General features: G+C 38.4%; 3 protein-coding genes across 4 annotated transcripts in view; 2 read left to right on the forward strand and 1 right to left on the reverse strand.

Moving 5' to 3' along the window:
* LOC100703853 (HLA class II histocompatibility antigen, DRB1-8 beta chain) overlaps positions 1–22,493 on the forward strand; it is a 222,926-nt gene that overhangs the window by 152,507 nt on the left and 47,926 nt on the right. The window lies entirely within an intron of this gene.
* LOC109202860 (uncharacterized) lies at positions 11,530–14,748 on the forward strand. Of its 2 annotated transcripts, none has more exons than XM_019361399.1 (4): positions 11,530–12,096; positions 12,751–12,919; positions 13,616–14,109; positions 14,680–14,748. In XM_019361399.1, the coding sequence occupies exons 1-4, from the start codon at positions 11,896–11,898 to the stop codon at positions 14,740–14,742; spliced, it is 927 nt and encodes a 308-aa protein (XP_019216944.1). In that variant the 5' UTR covers positions 11,530–11,895; the 3' UTR covers positions 14,743–14,748. The 2 variants fall into 2 exon arrangements, with proteins under 2 accessions (XP_019216944.1, XP_019216945.1); XM_019361400.1 differs by having other exon boundaries at positions 13,652–14,109.
* Positions 19,694–21,680, reverse strand: LOC109202868 (uncharacterized). The gene is made up of 7 exons (XM_019361407.1): positions 21,468–21,680; positions 20,828–20,923; positions 20,638–20,713; positions 20,436–20,547; positions 20,138–20,361; positions 19,888–20,041; positions 19,694–19,770 (listed from the first exon to the last, which is right to left on the reverse strand). The coding sequence occupies exons 2-7, from the start codon at positions 20,866–20,868 to the stop codon at positions 19,703–19,705; spliced, it is 675 nt and encodes a 224-aa protein (XP_019216952.1). The 5' UTR covers positions 20,869–20,923; positions 21,468–21,680; the 3' UTR covers positions 19,694–19,702.

Consider the following 22,493-nt stretch of genomic DNA (forward strand, 5'->3'; position numbering starts at 1 on the left):
CTGGAATAAGTAGCTTGCTCTGCCACAACCATGAACAGTAAACATGCAATGAGCAATGCCAACATTTTCCACACCCTAGTCTCCTCTTACTGTGCTTGATGACACAGAACACAAACACGTTTACAGAAAATTAACTAAAAATATAGCATGTGTCAAGTTTTTATAACCACTTAAAGGAAACTGTTCAACAGAGCTCATAAAGATGCCTAATGCAGTTGATGCCTTGTTATTATTTCCAGCACCAAGGTACATTATCTGGAACATAATTTATGAATAAATCTTTTAGTTTTGGACAAACAAACACAATACATAACAAAAAATGACACCTAACAGTGATATCATCTCTTAAAGTGAAATGAAGACACAGCTGAACACTAGTGAGCGTAAATTTCTTGTTGAAGGAGTGGAAGAAGAATACAGCCCTTTCTCTCTACAGGGTAGTTCATTAGTTTAGAGAAAACAATTGTACATGTAATGGAATACTCTTTTACTTCAACAATAATGTTTTATGTGGTGAAAAAAAGGCTATTTACCCTTCGGGAAGAGCCATCTATTCCAGCAAATACAACAATTGCATATTTGAAAAAAAAAAAAAAAATCTAATTTACAGCAAAATATAAAACACACACACAAAACGTCCAAGTATAACATTTGTCCACAAGTCTGAATTTATCCCTTTTTTTTTTTTTTTTACAAAACAGGAACATTTGTTTGATTTTGTAGAACTAGAAATTTAACCTGGACTCCTGCAGCATCTACCCTGAGCACCGATGCAGACACTTTCTCCCGTCTGACACGCTATCCCATGGCCATGGTTACCCATCATCATTGATAGCCGATGTGTGGCAGTCTCATTTTAACTGATCAACCAGGCTTCCAGCTCATCATCTGTCACACTGCTGCATGATGCCTTCACTGGAAGTCCATACTCTTGCATCCGACAAAATCCTGTCCTTTTTCCAACACCCAGAAGCCGAGCTGTTCTGGGAATAGAAAATGTCATGTTGATGAGGCTTTACAGACATTCTTCTGATATAATAAGCTTACGTTGTCCTCTCGCTGTGTCATCGACAAGAGAAGACAGTGGGCGTCTCTCTCCGTCTCACAAATCTATTGGATAAGGCATTAAGAATAGCTTGTGGTACTTCTCAATTATTACCAAATGACATAATGCAAAGTCCTTTGTTTGCATTCTTTCAAAGAACTGCCTCCTTATTAATGGTCCCTGGAACAGAAATACACTTGCTGTGCACTAGTGACACACTAATCTATGCATACGTACATAAACACAACAACAAGATAAACAAGTTATTTCATTTCCATAAAAAGTGCATCGATTTAATAAGAATTTAGTGAAATTTAGTTAAAAATACAGTTTTGATTTAAAAATACTTTTCAAAATATGTGAAAAGGTTTTTGTCCAGATTAATACGGTGGCCCTGAAGTGCAAACCACAAAAACAAATCACAAAACGCAAAAACAAATTGAAAAGCGCAAAAACAAATTGAAAAGCGCAAAAACAAATTGAAAAGCGCAAAAACAAATTGAAAAGTGCAAAAACAAATTCACTTAACACAAAAACAAATTCACTTAACGCAAAAACAAATTGAAAAGCGCAAAAACAAATCACAAAATGCACAATAAATTGAAAAGCGCAAAAACAAATTGAAAAGCGCAAAAACAAATTGAAAAGCGCAAAAACAAATTCACTTAACGGAAAAACAAATTCACTTAACGCAAAAACAAATTCACTTAACGCAAAAACAAATTGAAAAGCGCAAAAACAAAAACCAAACCGGAAGAGGTAGGTACCAATGCTGCAACAACAGGCATCACTGATTGGATGATGGATCCGGTAGCCTTTTGAACCGGAAGTTGTTCTGTTCGTTAGTTTGGTGACTGCTCTACCAACTTTTTTCCACAACTTGGACAAAACATGTTGGCTGTATCCCAATTCAGGGTCTGCAGCCTTAAAGTACGCAGCCTCAACGATCCTCAAGGGCCGCGAACTCAAAGACCGCTAAGGCCAGAAGTGCGAGGCTTGTGAAATGGGACGGTCTAGCCTCCGTCGCGCTGCCCAGGTTGCCTAGCAACCATAACACCAACCGCTGGAAACGTTTCATACAGCTTTGACGGAAATGAAGGAGAACATATTTTGTTCGTGTGTTTGTTTCTACACGAGCTTTGTGTGATTTAATAAGTATCTGAGGCTGAGACCACAGGACTGTAAAACATGATTGCTGGCCTTCATATCTGTACTGAACAGTCATTTAAGATTAGCTAGTAAATAACAATTAGTTAATGTTGTTCATGAGACTAAAGTCAGTGTAAATATGATATGGCCAATATCATAGTTATTATATTAATCATAAGTTATTACAGCAGTGAGTTTGAACTCTCAAATCAAATCACTTCTATTGTCACATCACATGTGCAGGTACACTGGTACAGCACATGTGAGTGAACTCTGTGTCTAATACTGAGCTTCAGTAAAGATTCAAGTTGCAGTTATTTATATGTCCTATCACCTTAAATCTTCACTCAAAGACAAGTATCTCTGACAGTGTATATACAGATGTATTATATATAAGAGACAAATATTGTCCATTTAATATGTTGTCATTACTAAATTTGGCTCAATGTTCACATATATGTGTAAAAGGAAAATGTACGAGCTGTGATAACTGTTTCTGATAGAATGAAGATCAGACTGATATATGAAATATTCCTTTATTGGGTGAGAAAATCAGACCATGTCATAACTGCTTTAAGTCATACAGAATAGATATCAGAGCCTTAAACAGGCTGACTTCTGCTAAATGGGTCAAACTGGGCAGAAAGTCTACAAACACATAACATCCTTATAGAATATGATGTAACACTATAGATCAACTTACCTCAGAATATATAAAGCATATAAACAATTACAGCAATATGATGCAACAAACACAGCAGTGCTACTAATCCAAAATACTCAAAGCTTCATAGAACTGAAACAAACATTTATTTTTAGCTCCATTCTGCTGCTGATACATACTTTAGGTTTCTGAATATTAAACTTGTTGCTGCCTTTCATAGTGTGTAACTTGAAGGCCCTGAGTACTTTCTCCCACACTGAAAACACTGGGATGATAACATTATTTGAACATTACCTAATAAGACTGATTCAGGACAGACAATTAGTTATGTTAAACTTTCCTAGCAGTCCTTCACAAACAGGGAACAGTCTGTCTATTCTCTCCATCTGTCAGCTGCTGCTGGCTCTTCCTCCTCCTCTTCCTCACACACTGCTGAGTTTGTCCTGGTGGATCATCAGGGGTGCAAAGCCTCACAGATGATGTGCAGCAGTGGCTCCCTCAGTCTGTCCTCACTCTGGACACTTGCAGTCGTCACACATGGAAATCAAATGTGTGATAAGCTGCAGGATTCAAACACAAGTGTAACTTATAAATACATGTTCATACTTTTATTCCACAATCAGAGAGAAAGAAACAGAGAGAGAGTGCAGGACAGACAGACAGGTGACAGTCTCAGGTGTACACACTGCTACAAACCAGCACAAGAGAAGGAGGATTTAGTGTTTGTGTTATTACGAGTGCTAAACAAGAAGAGTTCCCAGATGGTCCAGTGGACACATGTGTGACTCCTGTGATTAAAGCATCTTTCTTTCAGCTTAACGAGTGAACCGTCAGCTCGTTCAAACACACGTTAAAGTCCGTTTGGCTCGACACCACCGAACAGAGGCAGCAATATAACATAGCTAACATTAACAGTGCAGTGGATCCTGCTTGTGCCGTCATATTCAGGACTGCAAACCGAGCAGCATCACTGACTTTCAGCTTGTTGTGTTTGTGGATATATGACTGACTTTAATTATCCATAAAATCATCACATTCTCTGTAAGATTAAGGTCGACTATTGTATTATTATATTTTAAATGCTTTAAAACAAAGTAAACGCTGAAAGTACAAACATCGCTAATGTCACATAACTTTGTCGACATGTGGCCAACAGTAATGTTTTAATGTTCCTCATTATTAAACATTTGCACATAAAAAAGTGACATCATATAGGGCTTTGGAGCGTGATGTCACGGGGGTGGGCGTGGAAAGGATTTTGGCCCCATCCGCCATTTTCGGGGTCTAGCAAGTGAAAAGGGAGCGAAGGCACACACAACAGCCGTGGTTCGTATTTGCTGTGTGGTCGGCTGCGATGCTCGATCGCACGACCGGCAAGAGAATAAGCTTGAAAAGGGTTTATCTTTTCATTCTTTCCCAACCTGGAAGCAACATGAGGCAGCTCGTGTATCGATGTTACCAAACGAAGGCGTCGAGCCTGGATAGCAGCTGTGAGACGAGCTGATATCCAGCTCTCTTCCATCTCCTAATATCTGTTGGTGCTCCAGACATTTACATTCCAGTAAGTTCTAAATATGTTCATATCACTCTTTATAGCCTATTAGTTTTATTTTCGATGCGCTCTGAGGTCATAGCAAATTACAACAAGCATCCTACTGAGTGATTTTGCAGAACTACCTTCTATTTATAGAGTTTCTAATTATTTGGCATTATTGCAGCAAACCAGCCAATGAAATGGATGAAACACATCGTGACTGGGTTCCAGCGCTACATAAGGGACCTGCTTCAAACATACCACCATGCCAATCAGATTACTTCTTCCATGTGAGGGTGAAGAAGTGACCCTTCAGGATAAGATGGTGAAGGTTTGCTGCGTTTGTAGAACAGTGTGGTAGTAAAACCAGGGAAAAATGAAACTTGCTCCTGTTAAATATTCTTAAGTCTTTTGCTGTATAAATAGTGGTATTTTTTTTTTTTCAAAAGATACAGTAAATAATGTTAGTAGTGGGTGATATCATGTAAACACTGTCATGATTTTATGTAAACATTTTGTCTTTTATAAACTATAAATGACATGGATTCTACATTGTAACTGATGTGATGTTCTATAAAGTGGTTTTAATAATAAAAAAGAGGCAAAACTTAGTTTGTTTCTTTATTCAATTTTTGAACAGTGGTACTCAGTCAGTACATATTCAGTAAATGCAAATTATTTACATGGCAGTGCACTTCAGGCACAAATCTAGACCCCTATATAAAACATTATGGCATTATAGCAGTGACAACTCCTCCACAGTAGCAGGTGGGATTTTTCTTTTTTGAGGACGGCTCCTTTTACCTTTCAATACGGATGGTCTGTTTATGTTTTGATCAAGAGCCTTTTTTTGGGCAGCTAAAGAGGAGAAGTCTATCTTATGGCCAACCACTGGCTGTATCTTAGTCATATTACCCAGCAAAACCCAGTATGCAGGTTCATCTGTAACAGTCCTTGGGCCACGGATCTGCACTGTTGCTTCTACATTAAACAGAAGAGCAGCGACATGGGTGCAGGTCTCCACGACTCCGGCCATACAGGTGCAGTGGGCGGCTTCAACCTTCCCTGTGATGCTCACAGTGACCCATGGCTGCAATGCTGGTTCATTCAGTCTTTGAGAGTGCAGTACCTGAAACACACACAGACAAAGTTCATTTAAAGACAAGAACTAATGAGCCAAGGCCGACACAAATGTGTTTTATCTACTTTACCATAAATGTGACAGTGTTTAGAAAGTTAGCACATACATGTAATTTTTCATTTCTTTATGCATCCATCTATAGAACGCTGCATTTTATAGGGTAAATCTGCCTGTTTTCTGTCAGAAACCTGCCTGCAGAAAATGAACCTAAAGTATGTAATGCAAGGATGTCATCACTTTAGAGATGGAGAAAGCATAAAGTGACAATTATGAATCACTTAATATGATAAGGAGATTCTGCAGGTCATTAATCAATGTATAAAACTAAAATAAAATGTATTTTTAGTGACACAGGACACAAACACAGAAGCAAGATGTATAATTAGAATTATTTATAATAAATATGAATAAATTATTGCAATTTCTTTAACCATAAAGAATAACTAAATCCTTCAGGACAATGTCACATCAATGCACTGAACTCACTATGTTATCCCTCTAACAGCCTCCACATGTTCTCACTGTAATTTCCCCTCATGAATGAATTTATGCTGCACTAATCTGAATGTTTGGGGGAAAATCAAACGCATTTCACACGCAGTACTCGAGCTGACTTACCTTTGTTTGAATGACGACTTGTACTCGCTGACTGCACAGATAAGGTATGAAAATATGTGAGGCTGTGTCAGTAGTGGTTGGTCTTCAGGGTTTCTACTCCACAGCCGTGTTTCATACAGGTCCACATTTCCAATGCACGCTATTTTCTGCAAGTACCGCCGCTTCGCCTCTGGACGCAATCGGTCTCTATACCGTCCGTTTTCTTTGGAGCTGCTTTTAAGCATGATTCTTGTCGACGTCGATCCAACACAGTGTCTCTTTGATTCGTAGACCCCGAAAATGGCGCCGCGCTCCGCGGCGTGACGTCAACTCCAAAGCCCTATTCAGTACTTACGTTTAACAGTTTACTCTTCGGCCGCTATGCTTCTGCCGTCTGCGGCAAAATTATCCACAGTGACTGCCGCGCTATGAATTGTGGGATATGTTGGGCCACGAAGTCTACATCGCCACAGCCTTAAAATTCATGGAAATGAAGGCCGAATTTGAGGGCCGCGTTTCGAGCAGCCTTTGAATTGGGACAGCCTTCGGCGCGCCGCTGTGACGTAATCGGCCTTAAAATGCAGCCTTTAAGGCTGCAGACCCTGAATTGGGATACAGCCAACATGTTTTGTCCAAGTTGTGGAAAAAAGTTGGTAGAGCAGTCACCAAACTAACGAACAGAACAACTTCCGGTTCAAAAGGCTACCGGATCCATCATCCAATCAGTGATGCCTGTTGTTGCAGCATTGGTACCTACCTCTTCCGGTTTGGTTTTTGTTTTTGCGCTTTTCAATTTGTTGTGCGTTTTGTGATTTGTTTTTGCGCTTTTCAATTTGTTTTTACGTTAAGTGAATTTGTTTTTGCGTTAAGTGAATTTGTTTTTGCGTTAAGTGAATTTGTTGTTGCGCTTTTCAATTTGTTTTTGCGCTTTTCAATTTGTTTTTACGTTAAGTGAATTTGTTTTTGCGTTAAGTGAATTTGTTGTTGCGCTTTTCAATTTGTTTTTGCGCTTTTCAATTTGTTTTTACGTTAAGTGAATTTGTTTTTGCGTTAAGTGAATTTGTTTTTGCGTTAAGTGAATTTGTTTTTGCGCTTTTCAATTTGTTTTTGCGTTAAGTGAATTTGTTTTTGCATTAAGTGAATTTGTTTTTGCGCTTTTCAATTTGTTTTTACGTTAAGTGAATTTGTTTTTGCGTTAAGTGAATTTGTTGTTGCGCTTTTCAATTTGTTTTTGCGCTTTTCAATTTGTTTTTACGTTAAGTGAATTTGTTTTTGCGTTAAGTGAATTTGTTTTTGCGTTAAGTGAATTTGTTTTTGCGCTTTTCAATTTGTTTTTGCGTTAAGTGAATTTGTTTTTGCATTAAGTGAATTTGTTTTTGCGCTTTTCAATTTGTTTTTGCGCTTTTCAATTTGTTGTGCGTTTTGTGATTTGTTTTTGTGGTTTGCACTTCAGGGCCACTGTAAGATTGGAGCAGAATACGCTGATTTTAAATTCAGTTAGTTACAGATGGCACAACACCCTGTTAACATTGACACATAGGTTACCATTGTGTTTCAAAGAGTAAAATAAGCACAGATTTACAAAAAAACAACATTGCCATAACGACGTTACTACCAACCCTACATTTGTCTCACCGTTATGTGCCTGGAATGTGCCATTGCTCTGTATGCTATCAGTCCCACCAGCAACAGGAGTAATGCTCTGGCATCCCCACAGATATGAGGATATGGAAACTAAATCTTGTACTGCAGAATCCAGTTAAAAGTCAAAATATGTTTGCTTATTCACAACACTGGCCTCTAAATTGACACGGGCATCACTAAACTTAGCAAATATTAGCTGCAGGTTAGCTTAATACAACGAATAGGCTAATGTTAGCATTTTACCACAACTTCAACAGATGTAGCTAACAAAAACTAAACTTATGTCCAGTCCAGTGGAATAGCAAAGGAAGATGACAGAAAATGATTGCTCACCTGCAGTTTAGAGGGTCCACCTGAACTCTGCAGCCCTTGAAAGAGCAGGGGCGGATCTAGAAGGGTGGCATGGGGTGGCATGTGCCACCCTAAAATGATCTCATGCCACCCAGAATTAACACTTTGAGCCTAGCTACAGTGAATATAAATGGTAAAACTGAATGTATTGCACAGTGTTACCCCCCCTCCACCATTAACAAATGGTTCAGCCCATAGGGCAGACCGGCTTTGTTTCTTGTTGTCAGTAGCAACGATGCCAATGACTGTGAATCAGCACCATGGGCATTTCAGATTTCTCACAGGTGGTTGGTTATTCCACTCTGGAAATGTAATGAAGGTGAGTGTTATTAACCCTCTGTGTGCCACACTTCCAAATCACATGACTGATTTAAACTGACATAGCAACAGGCTGCAGCCACGCTGAGTCATGAGCTGTGTCCAGATTCATGGGCTGCCTCCTCCTGAGGACCCGGCCTTCGCGGTCTACGTGGGCCGGGTCCTCAGGAGGTCGGGTAGGCCGGAAGTAAACGGCAGTGAAGTCAAGCTTATCATGGACGGTCTAGCCTTCTGATTAACGTCACCGCTGTCTCGGTGGAGTTTAATAAACTCGGCCGTCTGCTCCTTGCTATGTAAAATATAACAGGACACAGGCGTAAATTCTCGACCATCTCACACTTCTGTTTAATCAGTTTTCTGTTTGACGTTTATTCAGCTGTGTGAAAACCAAGGAGGAACCCACCCGGGGGATTAATAAAGTTTTATTTTATCTAATCTAATCTAATAACTTTGATCACAGCCAAACCGATTTACTCACAAACAAATAAAACCAACACGTTCTCACTCCCAACTCGTCAAATGTGTGACGCATGGTCAGGCTCCCTCTGCTTCACTTATGGACGCGCAGGGTACCCCCCTCGCGTCGGGAATTGACGTGAATGGTCCTCCTATTGAATACTACAGAGCTCCTCAAACGTCGTTTATTGACGACAATAGATTGCCGCGGAAGTGCCTGTTGTCGCTTGCCACCCACACTCGACCCGCTCCAGTTTGCATACAGAGCTAACAGATCAACTGAAGACGCCATTATTACAACGCTCCACACCACCATCTCTCACCTGGAAGTGCAGGGCCGTTATGCCAGGCTGCTCTTTGTTGACTTTAGCTCTGCTTTCAATACGATACTCCCGGACAGACTAATAGTTAAACTGCTGGAAATCGGACTTCCTTCTACCACCTGCCGCTGGATCAGAGACTTCCTCTCAGACCGTGTACAGAGAGTTAGAGTGGGGCCTCATCTTTCCTCAGCCCTCAGCCTTAACACCGGCTCCCCACAAGGCTGTGTACTGAGTCCCCTACTGTACACTCTGTACACACATGACTGTGTTAGTACCCACCCAGACAACGCAGTCATCAAGTTTGCAGATGATACCACCGTGGTGGGGCTCACCTCTGGGGGAGATGAGACGGCGTACAGAGCTGAAGTTCAGAGGCTGTCAGATTGGTGTGTAGATAACAACCTGGACCTCAATACCACCAAGACAAAAGAACTTGTTGTTGATTTCAGAAGGAGGAAGTCTGAGCTGCAGCCTGTCAGCATCAACGGGGAGTGTGTGGAAAGGGTCTCCAGTTTCAAGTTTCTGGGTGTGCACATAGACACAGACCTCCAATGGAGCTCTAACACCTCTGCGGTTTTAAAGAAGGCCCAACAGCATCTCCACTTTCTGAGAATCCTCAGAAAAATGGACCTGAAGAAGGAGCTGCTGACCGTCTTCTACCGCTGCTCCATTGAAAGTGTGCTGACATATTGCATCAGTGTGTGGTTCTCCAGCTGCACCGCAGCACACAGAAAGACACTCCAGAGGGTCATCAACATGGCCCAAAAAATCATTGGACATCCTCTTCCCTCCCTGAAGGACCTGTACAGCACTCGCTGTCTCAAGAGGGCACGCAGCATCCTACGGGACTGCACACACCCAGGACACCGGGTGTTTAAGCTGCTGCCGTCTGGCAGGAGGTTCAGGCTGCTGAGGTCCCGAACGAATAGACTCAAGGACAGCTTTTACAACAGGGCAATAGCCCTAGTCAATGCAAATAGCTAAACTTGACTGGCTACCTCCCTGGACTTACCGTTAACAACGGTAAAAACAGTAATAATAATAATAATATTTATATTTATAACAAGGTGCAATAATAATTAATGTGCAATAATAACAGTAATACAAATACACTTCTTCTTCTTCTTCTTTTTAACTAAGTTATTATACTGTGTTGTGTTGTTTGTGTTGCGTTGTGATGTGTCGTATCGTGTCATGTTGTGTTGTGTTACATGGTTGGTTGTTGCCGACGTAGGACAGTTTTCCAATTTCATTGTACTAGTGTACTATGTATGACTGTGCAATGACAATAAAGAGTTATCTTATCTTATCTTATCTTATCTTATCTTATATTTAGACATTTTCCAAATCACATTGTAACGACCTATACTGAATACAATAAATTATATAATGCAGGCAACTACCTGAGAGAAAATTACTGCAGATAAAACTAATTACAGGCTGTTACTTTTGTATCGGTTATTGCACTGATGCAGTGAGTGATGTATGCCGGGTAATGGCACAGCTAGCGATTGGGTGAATTTATTGCACCGGTTTTATAAACTGTTCTACAATCCTTTTCATATTTGGAAATCCTTATACATTTTTAACCTGTCGATCATTCTGCTACAGCTGTAACATATCTTCTCCAACTCCTCTGAATACATGCAGTCATTTTACCGACTGCTTTGGATAATCACGCTCTTACGTATTAAATTAAATTAAATTAAACAAATAAAAAAGAACAGCTTTTTTTATTAGGCAAAACATTTTCGGTGCTGTTAAAGAATTCACGGCGACTCACTTGTTTATTTTTGAGAAAGATTTTTTTTTTTATCATATTAGATGAGCGGCAGTGACGTCACCGTACTCGATCGTACCACAGGTAAGTAAGAATCTGAATCTGTAGTTTTTAAAAAATATATTTTTCTTATTTATAACTCAAAAAAAAGAAACAGTCAGCTCACAAAGTTGCTTGTAGCAGTTCTATGGGTTAAGAATTTTGTGGAACAGCGAATGACTGAACATTTAATTGCATATATGTTGCCACACCACATGTGCTGTAAGCTAGCTAAATTAGTATCTGTTAGCCAATCAAGTCAAGCTTATCATATATCATCATCCAGGGTACAGTGACAGAGAAGTGTGTGCTGAGTTTTGCTGTTGTTGCCACTTTGTAAAGTTTGAGAGTTCTAATAAGGGTCAGTGTTGCCAGACGTTATCTATCAATCTAGCTCTCTCTTTCTGGCTCTCTCTCTCTCGTTCTCGATAAAAAACGTAATAACAGCATTACATAATCATTAAATAGCAGACCGGTCATCTATGCTGCAAATGCAAATGAAATAGAAATGGACAGTAAACAGGGTTTATCTAAATCGTTACAAAAGGATTTAATGTATATATTTATTTATAAGGTGCTTCTGAATTCTGAATACTTTGTTTTTCTAAACAGGTTCTTCATCACTCAGCCAGTTATTGCTTCCTAAAATCTGCTTTTTGAAAAACTCCTAAAGGCACTTTTAAGAGCCACGTCAGTCTGTTTGTATCTGTTCTTACTGCTGTCCTTATTGGTCTGTCTCTCTGTTTCTCTCCGCATTTTTGTCTCTTTAACTCTTCAGCTATTTTTTAGTCAACCTATAATTTTCCTTTTGTCTGTCTGCTGCCTTTTCTGTGTGTAATTATTCTTTGTTCAACATGACACGCCCCAAATTCAGGCCCTGTACATCTTGCCAGACTCCCAATCAGGCAAGCAGAAGAACCTGCTGTGTCTGCTTCGGAAGTCTGTCCACCAAACAGAAGCTAAAAGAAAAAGTAGAATCATTGGATAGCCAGTGGGGGCAAGCTGTCTTGAAAAACAGAAATGTTGGCCGGATAATTGATTCTGCCCGCATTGCAGTAAGTAAAAATTCTTTAGTTATATATATTATCATAAGCCGTCATAAGATGTTGCTGGTACATTAACACAGCTCATCATATGTGCTTTTGAGAACATGCAACATTATTTTATCTACATTTTGCTAAAGACAAACAATTACTTGAACTCTAGTACATCAGTGGTGGCTGTATGTATTCATATCAGTATGAATGTGTAAATGGCCTGTATTTTTATAGCGCTTTACTTAGTCCCTAAGGACCCCAAAGCACTTTACACTACATTCAGTCATCCACCCATTCACACACACATTCACACACTGGTGACGACAAGCTACATTGTAGCCACAGCCACACTGGGGCGCACTGACAGAGGCGAGGCTGCCGGACACTGGCGCCACCGGGCCCTCTGACCATTACCAGTAGGCAACGGGTGAAGTGTCTTGCCCAAGGACACAATGACTGAGACTGTCCGAGCCAACTCTTGCTGTGTGTGAATGCTTAAATGGAAACATTTTAGAAGCTTGTGTGAATATGGGTGAATATTGCATGTTGTATAAAGCACTTTTAGTGCTCCACGAGAGTAGAAAAACGCTATATAAGAGTCATTTCGTTTACCATTTAACAACAGGCTGTGTTTGACTAATTTGTGCCAAATATTTTTTTTATTAATTTCAGGTGCGGAAACTTGAGGCTATAGGCTACAAGCCCATTTTATTTATTGGCAAAAAAGACAAGGATTCACATAAGTGGGTAGCAGATGTTATTACCCATTTGGACCCCACTTCTACTACAAGAAATTTCCTGGAGAAGATGCAGAGGGCATATGAATTTATACTGTCTAAGGGTAAGAGTGAAGTCTGTTGTATACTTTCAGTTCAGGTAATTAATACTAATTAATATTTAACATTTCACAACAAGTCGTCTCAACTTGCTTTCACAATCAGAATACTTCATTAGTCTTTAAGCAAATTGTGTAAGTATACTTTAAGGTCATTAAATAACCATTGAAGGATATGTTATCAAAGGCTTCGTTCACACTGCAGGTCTTAATGTTCAATTCCGATTTTTTTGATCAAATCTGATTTTTTTTGTCTGCTTGTTCACACTACAAATAAAATGTGACAGCAAACGCGCTCTAGTGTGAACGCTCAAAGCGGCCGCATGCACAAAAGAAGATGTCACACACAACGCGCTCTGTTTAGACCCAGAGCAAACAATATTGTTTGACTGGTGTCTTGTGTCAGTGATGTAAAAGACGGATTTAATGCAACGTGACCGTTCAAACAGCAGTCGCTTTCTAAAACATCAGATATGTATCGGATTCAGTACCACATACGAAAGTAACCCAGGTCGGATTTTAAAATATCGGATTTGTGCCGTTCACACTGTCATACCATGATCGGATACGGGTCGCATAGGGTCAAAAAAGTCGGATTTGATGTGCTTTCGCCTGCAGTGTGAACGTAGCCAAAGTGTAGTCCCTGCTAAATATAAGACCTTTTTTGTGAAAGATTTTTATGAAAGTAAATATGTTTTATAGGAACATCCACACCAGTGCAACCCAATACCCCCACAGAACAGCAGGTTGTGCAGTCCAAGAATGCCACCAAGGAGCATTGTGCCGACAAACAGACCCACATCAAAGAGCACGCAGAGATCCCCAGTGAAGAACAGGCAGAGACCCTGATCAACAAGCAAGCAGAGAGCCTCGCCAAGGAGCAGCCAGAGATGACCACCCAGGAACATCAAGCTTCTAGGCTCCTCGAGGAGCAGCCAAAGAGCCTGTCAGACGAGCAGACAGAGACTGATTTTGTTCTCAATCTTGTTCCTTTATCTCCTTCTTCTGTTCCATGCTCCCAGTCTTTCCAACAAAGAAGAGAGACAGAAGCACCTCACAAACAACCTCTCCCACCTCTCCACCAACTTTTAAACCCACAGACCAGCCATCTCTGCAGTCTCTTCATCCACCTGCTAGCCACGCAATCTCCCAGTCCTCAAGTCTGGATGGCCAACATGAAAATAAGAAGAGAAAGAGTAAGTATTGCTTTGCATGGTATGTCTTGAGATTTTTAAGTTTCTTTCCCGAAAATGATGCATATGTTGTCCTAGAGAAATAACAAACCATTGCAAAGTATTATTCACTAGTTATTTAGCTGCATTTTGGTCTGCACTATAAAATGACTATAATTAAATATGGTCAATCCCTTACTTTAGTTAAGAGGACTTTGTAATTCAGCTTGATTTGATTGAGAAAACCAAAACGCACTTTGAGAGAACATTTTAGTTTATCTAAAAAAATAGGGCATGCATTTATATAAACAAGGTGTGGTGGCCCTAAATTGCAAAATGAAGGGGGAATTTTTTTGTTAATGTGTTGGTCCTAAGTAAAACTAAGGTGTTACACAGAATTGATTCACAATTCATAGTATGTACTTTAAAAAAACACTCAACTGAGGTGGGTTCACTTTTTGACCCCAGAGGACAAATGGATTATGGCAATCAGGAGGACCTTACAGATTTTCACTTCTTAAGTGAAAACTCATATTTGATTTCTTGTGTATACAGAGTCTTATGTTTTTTTAAATGTGATTTTTCATTTCTTAGGCTGTCGAAGATGTAGTAGGCAGAAGGTGTTCCAGTTTGAAGCAGTCACTGAGAGCAGGATAAATGAGGCAATACTTAAAATGTTGCTTTTCAGTAGACTTTTTACAGTAAGCCTATCTCAAGTTGTTTTCATACATGCACTACAGCCATGAACTGTGCTACACTGGGAAATTCAAATGTACTTTTGAGATTAGTGAAGGGAAATGATTAATGGAATTACATTAAAAGATTGTATTTCATGTGTTCTTAAACAATTCTGCAAAATGAATCACAGACATTGAATACTTGCTACATCTAAACAGCAAAAACCTACATGGCTAACATAGAAATGACTGTATATGAGGAAGGATCAAAGTGTTTTCTGTGTAAGCCTATTTCTTCAGTTGGTCTTGTTGAATCAGGATCATAGAAAGCACAATTTATAGATCCTGATAGATGCTGACCAGCCCTGTCTCACTGTAAATAGTAGATAATCATGTGTAGTTTGAAGTGTTTAAATGGACACAATTCTAACAATTCATAATGGGATGATATTGATTATGTGTATGATGTTACAAGTACTTCAAACTTTCAGAAGAAGAGAACATAGCCAGAGTCAAAAACAGATGGACGCAGTAAACTAAACCTGTGGTCAAAATACTTTTTTCTAAATGCCACAATTGGATACATGCTTTTCAAATTCCTATTATATTTTTTTATAAACAGAAATGCCTTACATACACATACCTACACATCTACTAAAGTGTGTTTACATGGGTCTGTGTGTGTCTCAGGTGTGCACACTGGATTACACACAAGCTTTATGAAGACACCTTCCATTAACATGTTATTTAACGATTGCCTCTCTGATTCCTTCTGTCTAGGGGAACGCAGAAGTAAAAGTGCGTTGGTTGCCTTGCTCTGTTTGGTAAGAAGCTCTGGATATTTCATTCTCTGAGAATGTTCTGTTTCCATCTATTACCTTGTTGGAGCAGAAATGAAAATGGAAAACCAGGTGTTTTACGTCTTACTTCTTGCTTTTTTTTTCTTATTCTATCTCGATTATTTAATCAATTGAGGATTATTGTAAAGTTTCTTGCCATCTTTGTGGAATCATAAAATAAATTAATACGAAGTATTTTTGAAACTGTTCAGAAAACACACGTAGTGTCTCACTTAGATCCAAAAGTACTGTGAATTATTCCAGCTGGACTTGCTGTGACCATAAGAGCACTCACATTAATGGTAAGAAATATATGGAAGCTATGAGGACATTGACAAAGTGGAGAGAATATATCCATGTCTTGCACAGATTTATGTGTGCCAAAGGATAAATTGCCTAAGCAGTGGAGGAAGTATTCAGATTCTGAACTTTCCAAAGAAGTACTAATGTCACACTGTGAAAGCTTTCAGTTGTTTTGCATCCTGTATTTCTAGCATTACAATTGTGTGACAGCAATGCATCTCTACAAATTAAAGAGAAAACAACAGCCTTTAGAATGATCAAAAAGAAAGTAATTATCACATTTGGACACAGTAAAAAACCAAGTGTCAATTTTACACTTAGAGAGTTGATTTTAACTCTGCTTCAGATAACATTTGGTCCCACTCAAAATTAGAGTTAAATTTACTCTATGACCAGTGTTAAGTTTTCAGTGTTAATTGTACTCAATTTAGTGTCAAAATTAACAACAAAATGTGTAAAAATATTTAACACTGAGGGTTATTCACACTGTTCAGAGTAATTTGATTACACTTTATAGAGCTATTTTTACTCCAAATTTAGTTTAATAATAACACTCTGATGTGTAATAATATATCATTTTTATTTCTCTGTAGTGTTATTTTTTCATATTCATCTTATGATGCTATACTACTAAATAACTGTGATCTATCCTATATTACACAATATTATTACTGGATTTTTTGCACTAATTTCTTTACTTCCTAGTCTTCCTTAGATAGTTAGATAGTTAGTTTCTGTTAATTTATGTTGTAATTTATGTTAGGTCAATCTGTCTTGTCTCTGCTAGCCAGCTAACTAGGCCTCTTAGTTAGCTAGTTTAGTGTTTTCTGTTAACTTATGTTGTAAATTTATGTTGCATGTAGCACCTTGGTCCTGGAGGAACGTTGTTTCGTTTCACTGTGAACTAATTGTACATGGTTGAAGTGACAATAAAGCCAACTTGACTTGACTTGACTTGATTATGGAAATGACAACAAACATACAGGTTAAAGTAACAGCATTTATTATGTTTCTCATTTCAGTGTCATTTAATTAACGTAACAAGCCCTTACAATTCACATTAGCATACAGTTCTATGATGCTCACTAGAGAAAGCAATATGGCGTTTCCCCAATGTCACAGTTGTTTGCAGAAAAGTGAAAAAAGTTGGTCAGCAATGAACTGTATGATGTACCAAAGACATAATGGGCCCTAAAATGTTCATCAAGGGCTCCTACTGAACCTGTCACTTTACATGGAAGTGCATGCTTGTCAATCACAATGAAGGTGTGAATGCTGCTTCTTGTGGATCCCTGAGCAAGAAGGTAGGGCTGACTGCTGTTGTCTAGATGCTGCTGTACACTGGTTCCAGCCTACAACAACACATTAACCTCCTAAGACCCGAACTCTTCCACGACATGCATTTATAATTTCTCTTTGATATTTGGGCATATTGGGGCCCAATGAATGTAAAAACAAAGAATTTCCAGATTTTTTTTTTTTTACCTTATTTTTGTTTTTAAGAAAAATGAGAGCCACAAATGAGGATATTCATTTAAAATTTTGATAGAACAGTAGCAGTATAATGTCCTCATAAGTGGATATCAGGCCCATGTAGAGCAAAATTGAGTATTTTGGTCAAAATAACCAAAAATGTGATGTCCACATATGTGGATGGCAGGTCCTAGGAGGTTAAACAACAGTATTAAGTGACTATCCTCTGACAGTAGATTAGCTCACCTCACTGTCCATGAAAATAGAGGTGATGGAACATTAATTTAAACAACATACCTTTGGGAATTTGATGAGGTTATTGACAGCTTGAGATGCAGACATCTTTCCTGGTCTCTTTCCAGGGGCGGATCTAGAGAAATTTTCTTAGGGTGGCAAAGAAATCAAATGGGGTGGCAAAATCAAAGCCTTTTTTTCCCCCCAAACACATATGCAGGTGGTTACATATGGTTAAAATGATTCAAATGCAGTAAGTATACACGTTTTTCATATAAATATAGTCTATAACTTAATTATTGTCTGTAGCCCACATAATTACACACTTTAGTTACATAAAACATGTGAGTTTTGATGTTATGTACTGTATAGCCTGTATAATAAATAAACATGTAGCCCAATAAGTATAAAATCCAGAAAGCTACACAACATGGGGCGGTTCATTTACAAACACAAGTCTAACTTAAGTTTCACACTGTTTTTTGTTAGAAAACAATCACATTGTTACAGCTTAAATTACACAAAATGTCAGAAATCTGCACTGTCATGGACATAAATTTAAACCTAATTTTTCATGATTTGTTGGATTAACCCACTGAGGTCTGAAATACAAGCGGCCATTTTTGACTCCTTTTGAGTTTACGTTTGTATTTCACCCTCAGATTGTTTCATTTTATTTTTTCCCTCTTGCCTTGTTTGGTATCATTCTTTTCAGCTCAACTGAATTTAGTTGTTTTTTCACTGACATACTGCATTAGTATTACTGATCTGAAATCACACAAAGAACTTAAAATCCTAGAAGTATTTTTTTACTGTAAAAAAAACACAGACATGTTGAGTAAATTTTTATAACTTGAAATGCAAATATAAATTGTACATTTTGTAAACATATACAACTATTTATCTAAAAATGCAGCCAATACACCTGCCGTTTTTTTCATTTTGTACAACCATTTAAAAATATTACTAAAACTAAAATGAGAGAACAATCAGGTTTCGCAATAAGATGCCCCACAAATGATGTGTGCCAGTAAAAAAAAAGTTTGTCCACCAAAAGACAGAGGAGAGCAGCACAGGGACTAACCTGCAGGCCTGACAACAGCAGGTGTATCACTCCGCTGGTTTTCTACTTAGTGACAGTGTTTACACTGCAATGGGCCTTTGTGACATTCATTAGTGCCCTCACTGACACACAAGACAAAACGACTACACAACAGAACAGCTACACAAGACAACACAACACACTAAGTATACACTCCACACTAAACGTCACAAATCTCCCACATCTAAAAACTCTCTCTCCCTCTCTCTCACTCGCTCGCTCTGTCTCGCTGTCGTTACCGTCACTCCCAAAACTCTCCCGTCTTCCTAAACAACCAAATCTCACGTGTTGACTTTTTTTTTTAATTGGTCGACATGGTACATTTTTCCACTGATAGGAAAGAGGTGGCTTTTTTCCTTTCTTTACTGTTTTTGCGCTGTCCTTAGAAAACGCTTAAAACACACACACACAAAAACGTGACGACAGTATTTAGTAAAAAGCGTGGCTTATATATATCATCATAACTATGGATTTACTGGCCTGTAATTAAAATTTAAAAACTTTGAAGTCCGAACTTTCAATATGGGCTGAAATAGAGACTCAGCTGCAGCTTGTTGCTGTGTCAGCTTACATCAGTCATGTGATTTGGAGGTGCAGCGTGTCCGTGGACCACAGAGGGTTAATAACACTCACCTTCCTTCCATTTCCAGAGTGTAACATCCAACCAAATGTGTAAAATCCGAAATTCCCATGGTGTTGTTCAAAATGTGCTCTGGCACAATCACAAGCATCGCTTGTTACTGAAAACAAGAAAAAAGCCGGTCCTGCTATGGGCTGAACCATTTGTTAATGGTGGAGGGGGGAAACACTATCCAATATATTCAGTTTTAGCATTTATATTCACTGTTGACTGTAACTACGCTCAAACTGTTAATGCTATCTTATTTTAATAAACAACACTGTCATATGCAAAACTGGGGTGGCAAGGGATCATTTTAGGGTGGCACTTGCCACCCCATGCCACCCTTCTAGATCCGCCCCTGTCTCTTTCACCATTGTGCAAATGGTGGTAGCAGATGTAGCAGCAGCAAGATAGTAGACATGTCACTGTCCCAGCCTACAGACGAATAAACAAAGAATTATTTCAAAAATACATTCAATTGACAGAATTACCTATATAACCAACAATGGCAAATAAAATGAGTCACAATCATACCATTCTCAACTTCAGTACCTGACTCAGCATTGCACATTAACTCCAAGAGCTCTGAGGTGGAGACAAGTCCATGACTTTCCTTTACAACCTTTGCTTTGAGATTGATGGGCCACCTCTCCAAGGATTTTCTGGCAGTGACCTCACAAAACAGGAGTCGGAAATCTTGTTCTATCTGTAATGCAAAAATACAGAACATAGCAAGGTGTAATCATTGACACTACAAGCTCCATGGAATATTTCAGTGATTCAACAAATGAAGATGTCTTACCAGTCCTGGTGTGTCCAGAAACCGCATCAGGCCTATGAAGACATCTGCTGCATTCTTTTCATCGTTGACCATTGAATGCCGATAAATGAAGGTAGCTTTCATCTTTTCACAGATGTCTTCATCAGCAGAGTGTCTCAAAAGAGCAATAGCTGCTCTTACATCCTCATCTGATAACACTGTCTGAGTGGTGAGTGGTCTGGATCGACCATGGCCTGGACCACCAACTTAAGAAAAAACAATTTGATTGAATCCTGCCTACAAATTACATCAGTATCATTTAAATGACAAGTGAACTTACTTTTGGGAGATTTGCAAACTGAGACGCTTCTTTCCTCCGCAGCTTTTCTTTGCATGGCGGTTGAAGACCATTCAAGGTATCCTGAACCGCTCTCTGGATCGTAGTAATGTTCCTATGTAATTAAATAAATGCAGAAGGACTATGTTATCAACATTTCTGAGGGCAATTATGTATTTAATGTTGAAAAGTCCCCTTTACTTACATATCCATGTTGTGAATATGGGTCTTCCAGATATGGAGACAGAGCAACAATCCCCTGCACATACATCACTCTTACGCTTTTAGGGGGAGATGTCTTAATGTATAAATTCAATAATTGGCATTGAACATCACAATTAAAAGTAATACAATGTTAAAAATGTTTCTTTATATCCTACATTTTTGATTCTTACCCATGTGTTTCTGTCATCTCAGCCTCAAGTATGTTTCTCATCCGTCTTCTGGTTGCATCTCTCAGAGATTTGGTTTTTGCATACTCTTAAACCTTTCTATAAAATAGAAACATTACTTAATATTACTTAACATATCATTAACATTGCTATCAGTTAATTTATACAAAATACATATTTCTTACTAAATAATGAGCAAAACTAAATTAGTGTATGCCTTTGGCATTTGCTTAAAATAATATAAACCAGTAAAGTTAACTTTATGGTAATGTTACCTACTTTTTCTGAAAGTAGTTCGCTTATATAAGCTAATTGATTTAACTCCATAGATTATTAGCTTACTAATAAAAGGTAATATAGTTGTTCAAACTGTACCATTAGACATGTGACAATGATATTATTTAGACAGCATTCAGAAGAAATACATAGTTAAAATGTTTTAGGTTCATATTAACTCAGTGAGAAGATAACGAACATCTGAACTTTTAGCAACTGCTAGCATGTAGCTACTGGACAATATCATTAAACCTATGGGTAAATGCTGCTAACATGTCCTCACTTGACATTAGTGAAACTATAAAGAGCTATTTAGTTTAAAAATACCTTTTAATGTTACCAGTATGGGAATGTTAACTTCACTTACCTGACTGCGGCAACTCTCCGGAGAAAATTCCATGCGCATCAGAGCTCTGAGACCGCACACGCCTGCGGACTGGTACTAATCAACACTGTGTGGAGTTAAGTCTTCACTGAGTGTCTAACAAACTTTACACTGACTTTTAACTCTGATGTTAGAGCTGGTTTACTCCTCATAGAGTTGTAAATACTCTATCTAGGTTAAAATAGGTTTACTCTGAAATATTGACACTTCCATTTTTTACTGTGGACAATTTTTATTTTCACTTCACAGAAAGGATATTATGAAATGTTAAACTGAAAAACAATAACTAAATCTTTCATATGTGTTGAGTGTAACTGTGCACTAGTGTTTTGTTTGTAATCCATCTAAATTACAAATAGTGTAGCAGAAGCTAAAAATATCCATAAAAATGACAATTTGCATTTTGGTACAGTATTTAAGTAAATGTATTGATCATGTTCCACCTCTGGTGTTAAACATAAAAAGCACGAAGTAATCCCCAACCTGATATTAATGTTTTTGGTGTTGTTTCTTTCAATAATTATATTTTCCAGTGGGAAAATCTGGGATGACACGTGGGAGCCGGCCAGTGAATTTCAACACCACTTTGCCATGCCAGATGTGCCACCTCCTTCAGCCACTGAGGAAGTCTTTTTATGATGTTGTGATGTTTGTTTTTCCATGTTACAAACAAGTAACATATAATGTGTGAAAACTGCAGTTGTGTACTGTCTACAAGGAACACTTTCAGAAACATGTGGAACCAAAAGTCCATACATCCAGATGTCACATGATCTTCTCTGTTCACAGACAGGATGTGTTCATTTTCAGCAGTTTGATTGTTTAGAAATGTTAGACAGATATTTGTACTTGTTTAAATGCATTGTGTTATGAAAAAAAGACTTTATCTTATGTCGTTAACTACAGTAGTAGTTCTGTGTTCTTAACTTGAATGTTTTTGTACAGCATTTATCTTTGCTACATTCTTTAAAAAGTGAGTGTAGACTGTTAAAATTGTTACCGTGAATA

Source organism: Oreochromis niloticus, linkage group LG7, assembly GCF_001858045.2.
Source record: "Oreochromis niloticus isolate F11D_XX linkage group LG7, O_niloticus_UMD_NMBU, whole genome shotgun sequence".
In the NCBI taxonomy this organism is placed as follows: domain Eukaryota; kingdom Metazoa; phylum Chordata; class Actinopteri; order Cichliformes; family Cichlidae; genus Oreochromis; species Oreochromis niloticus.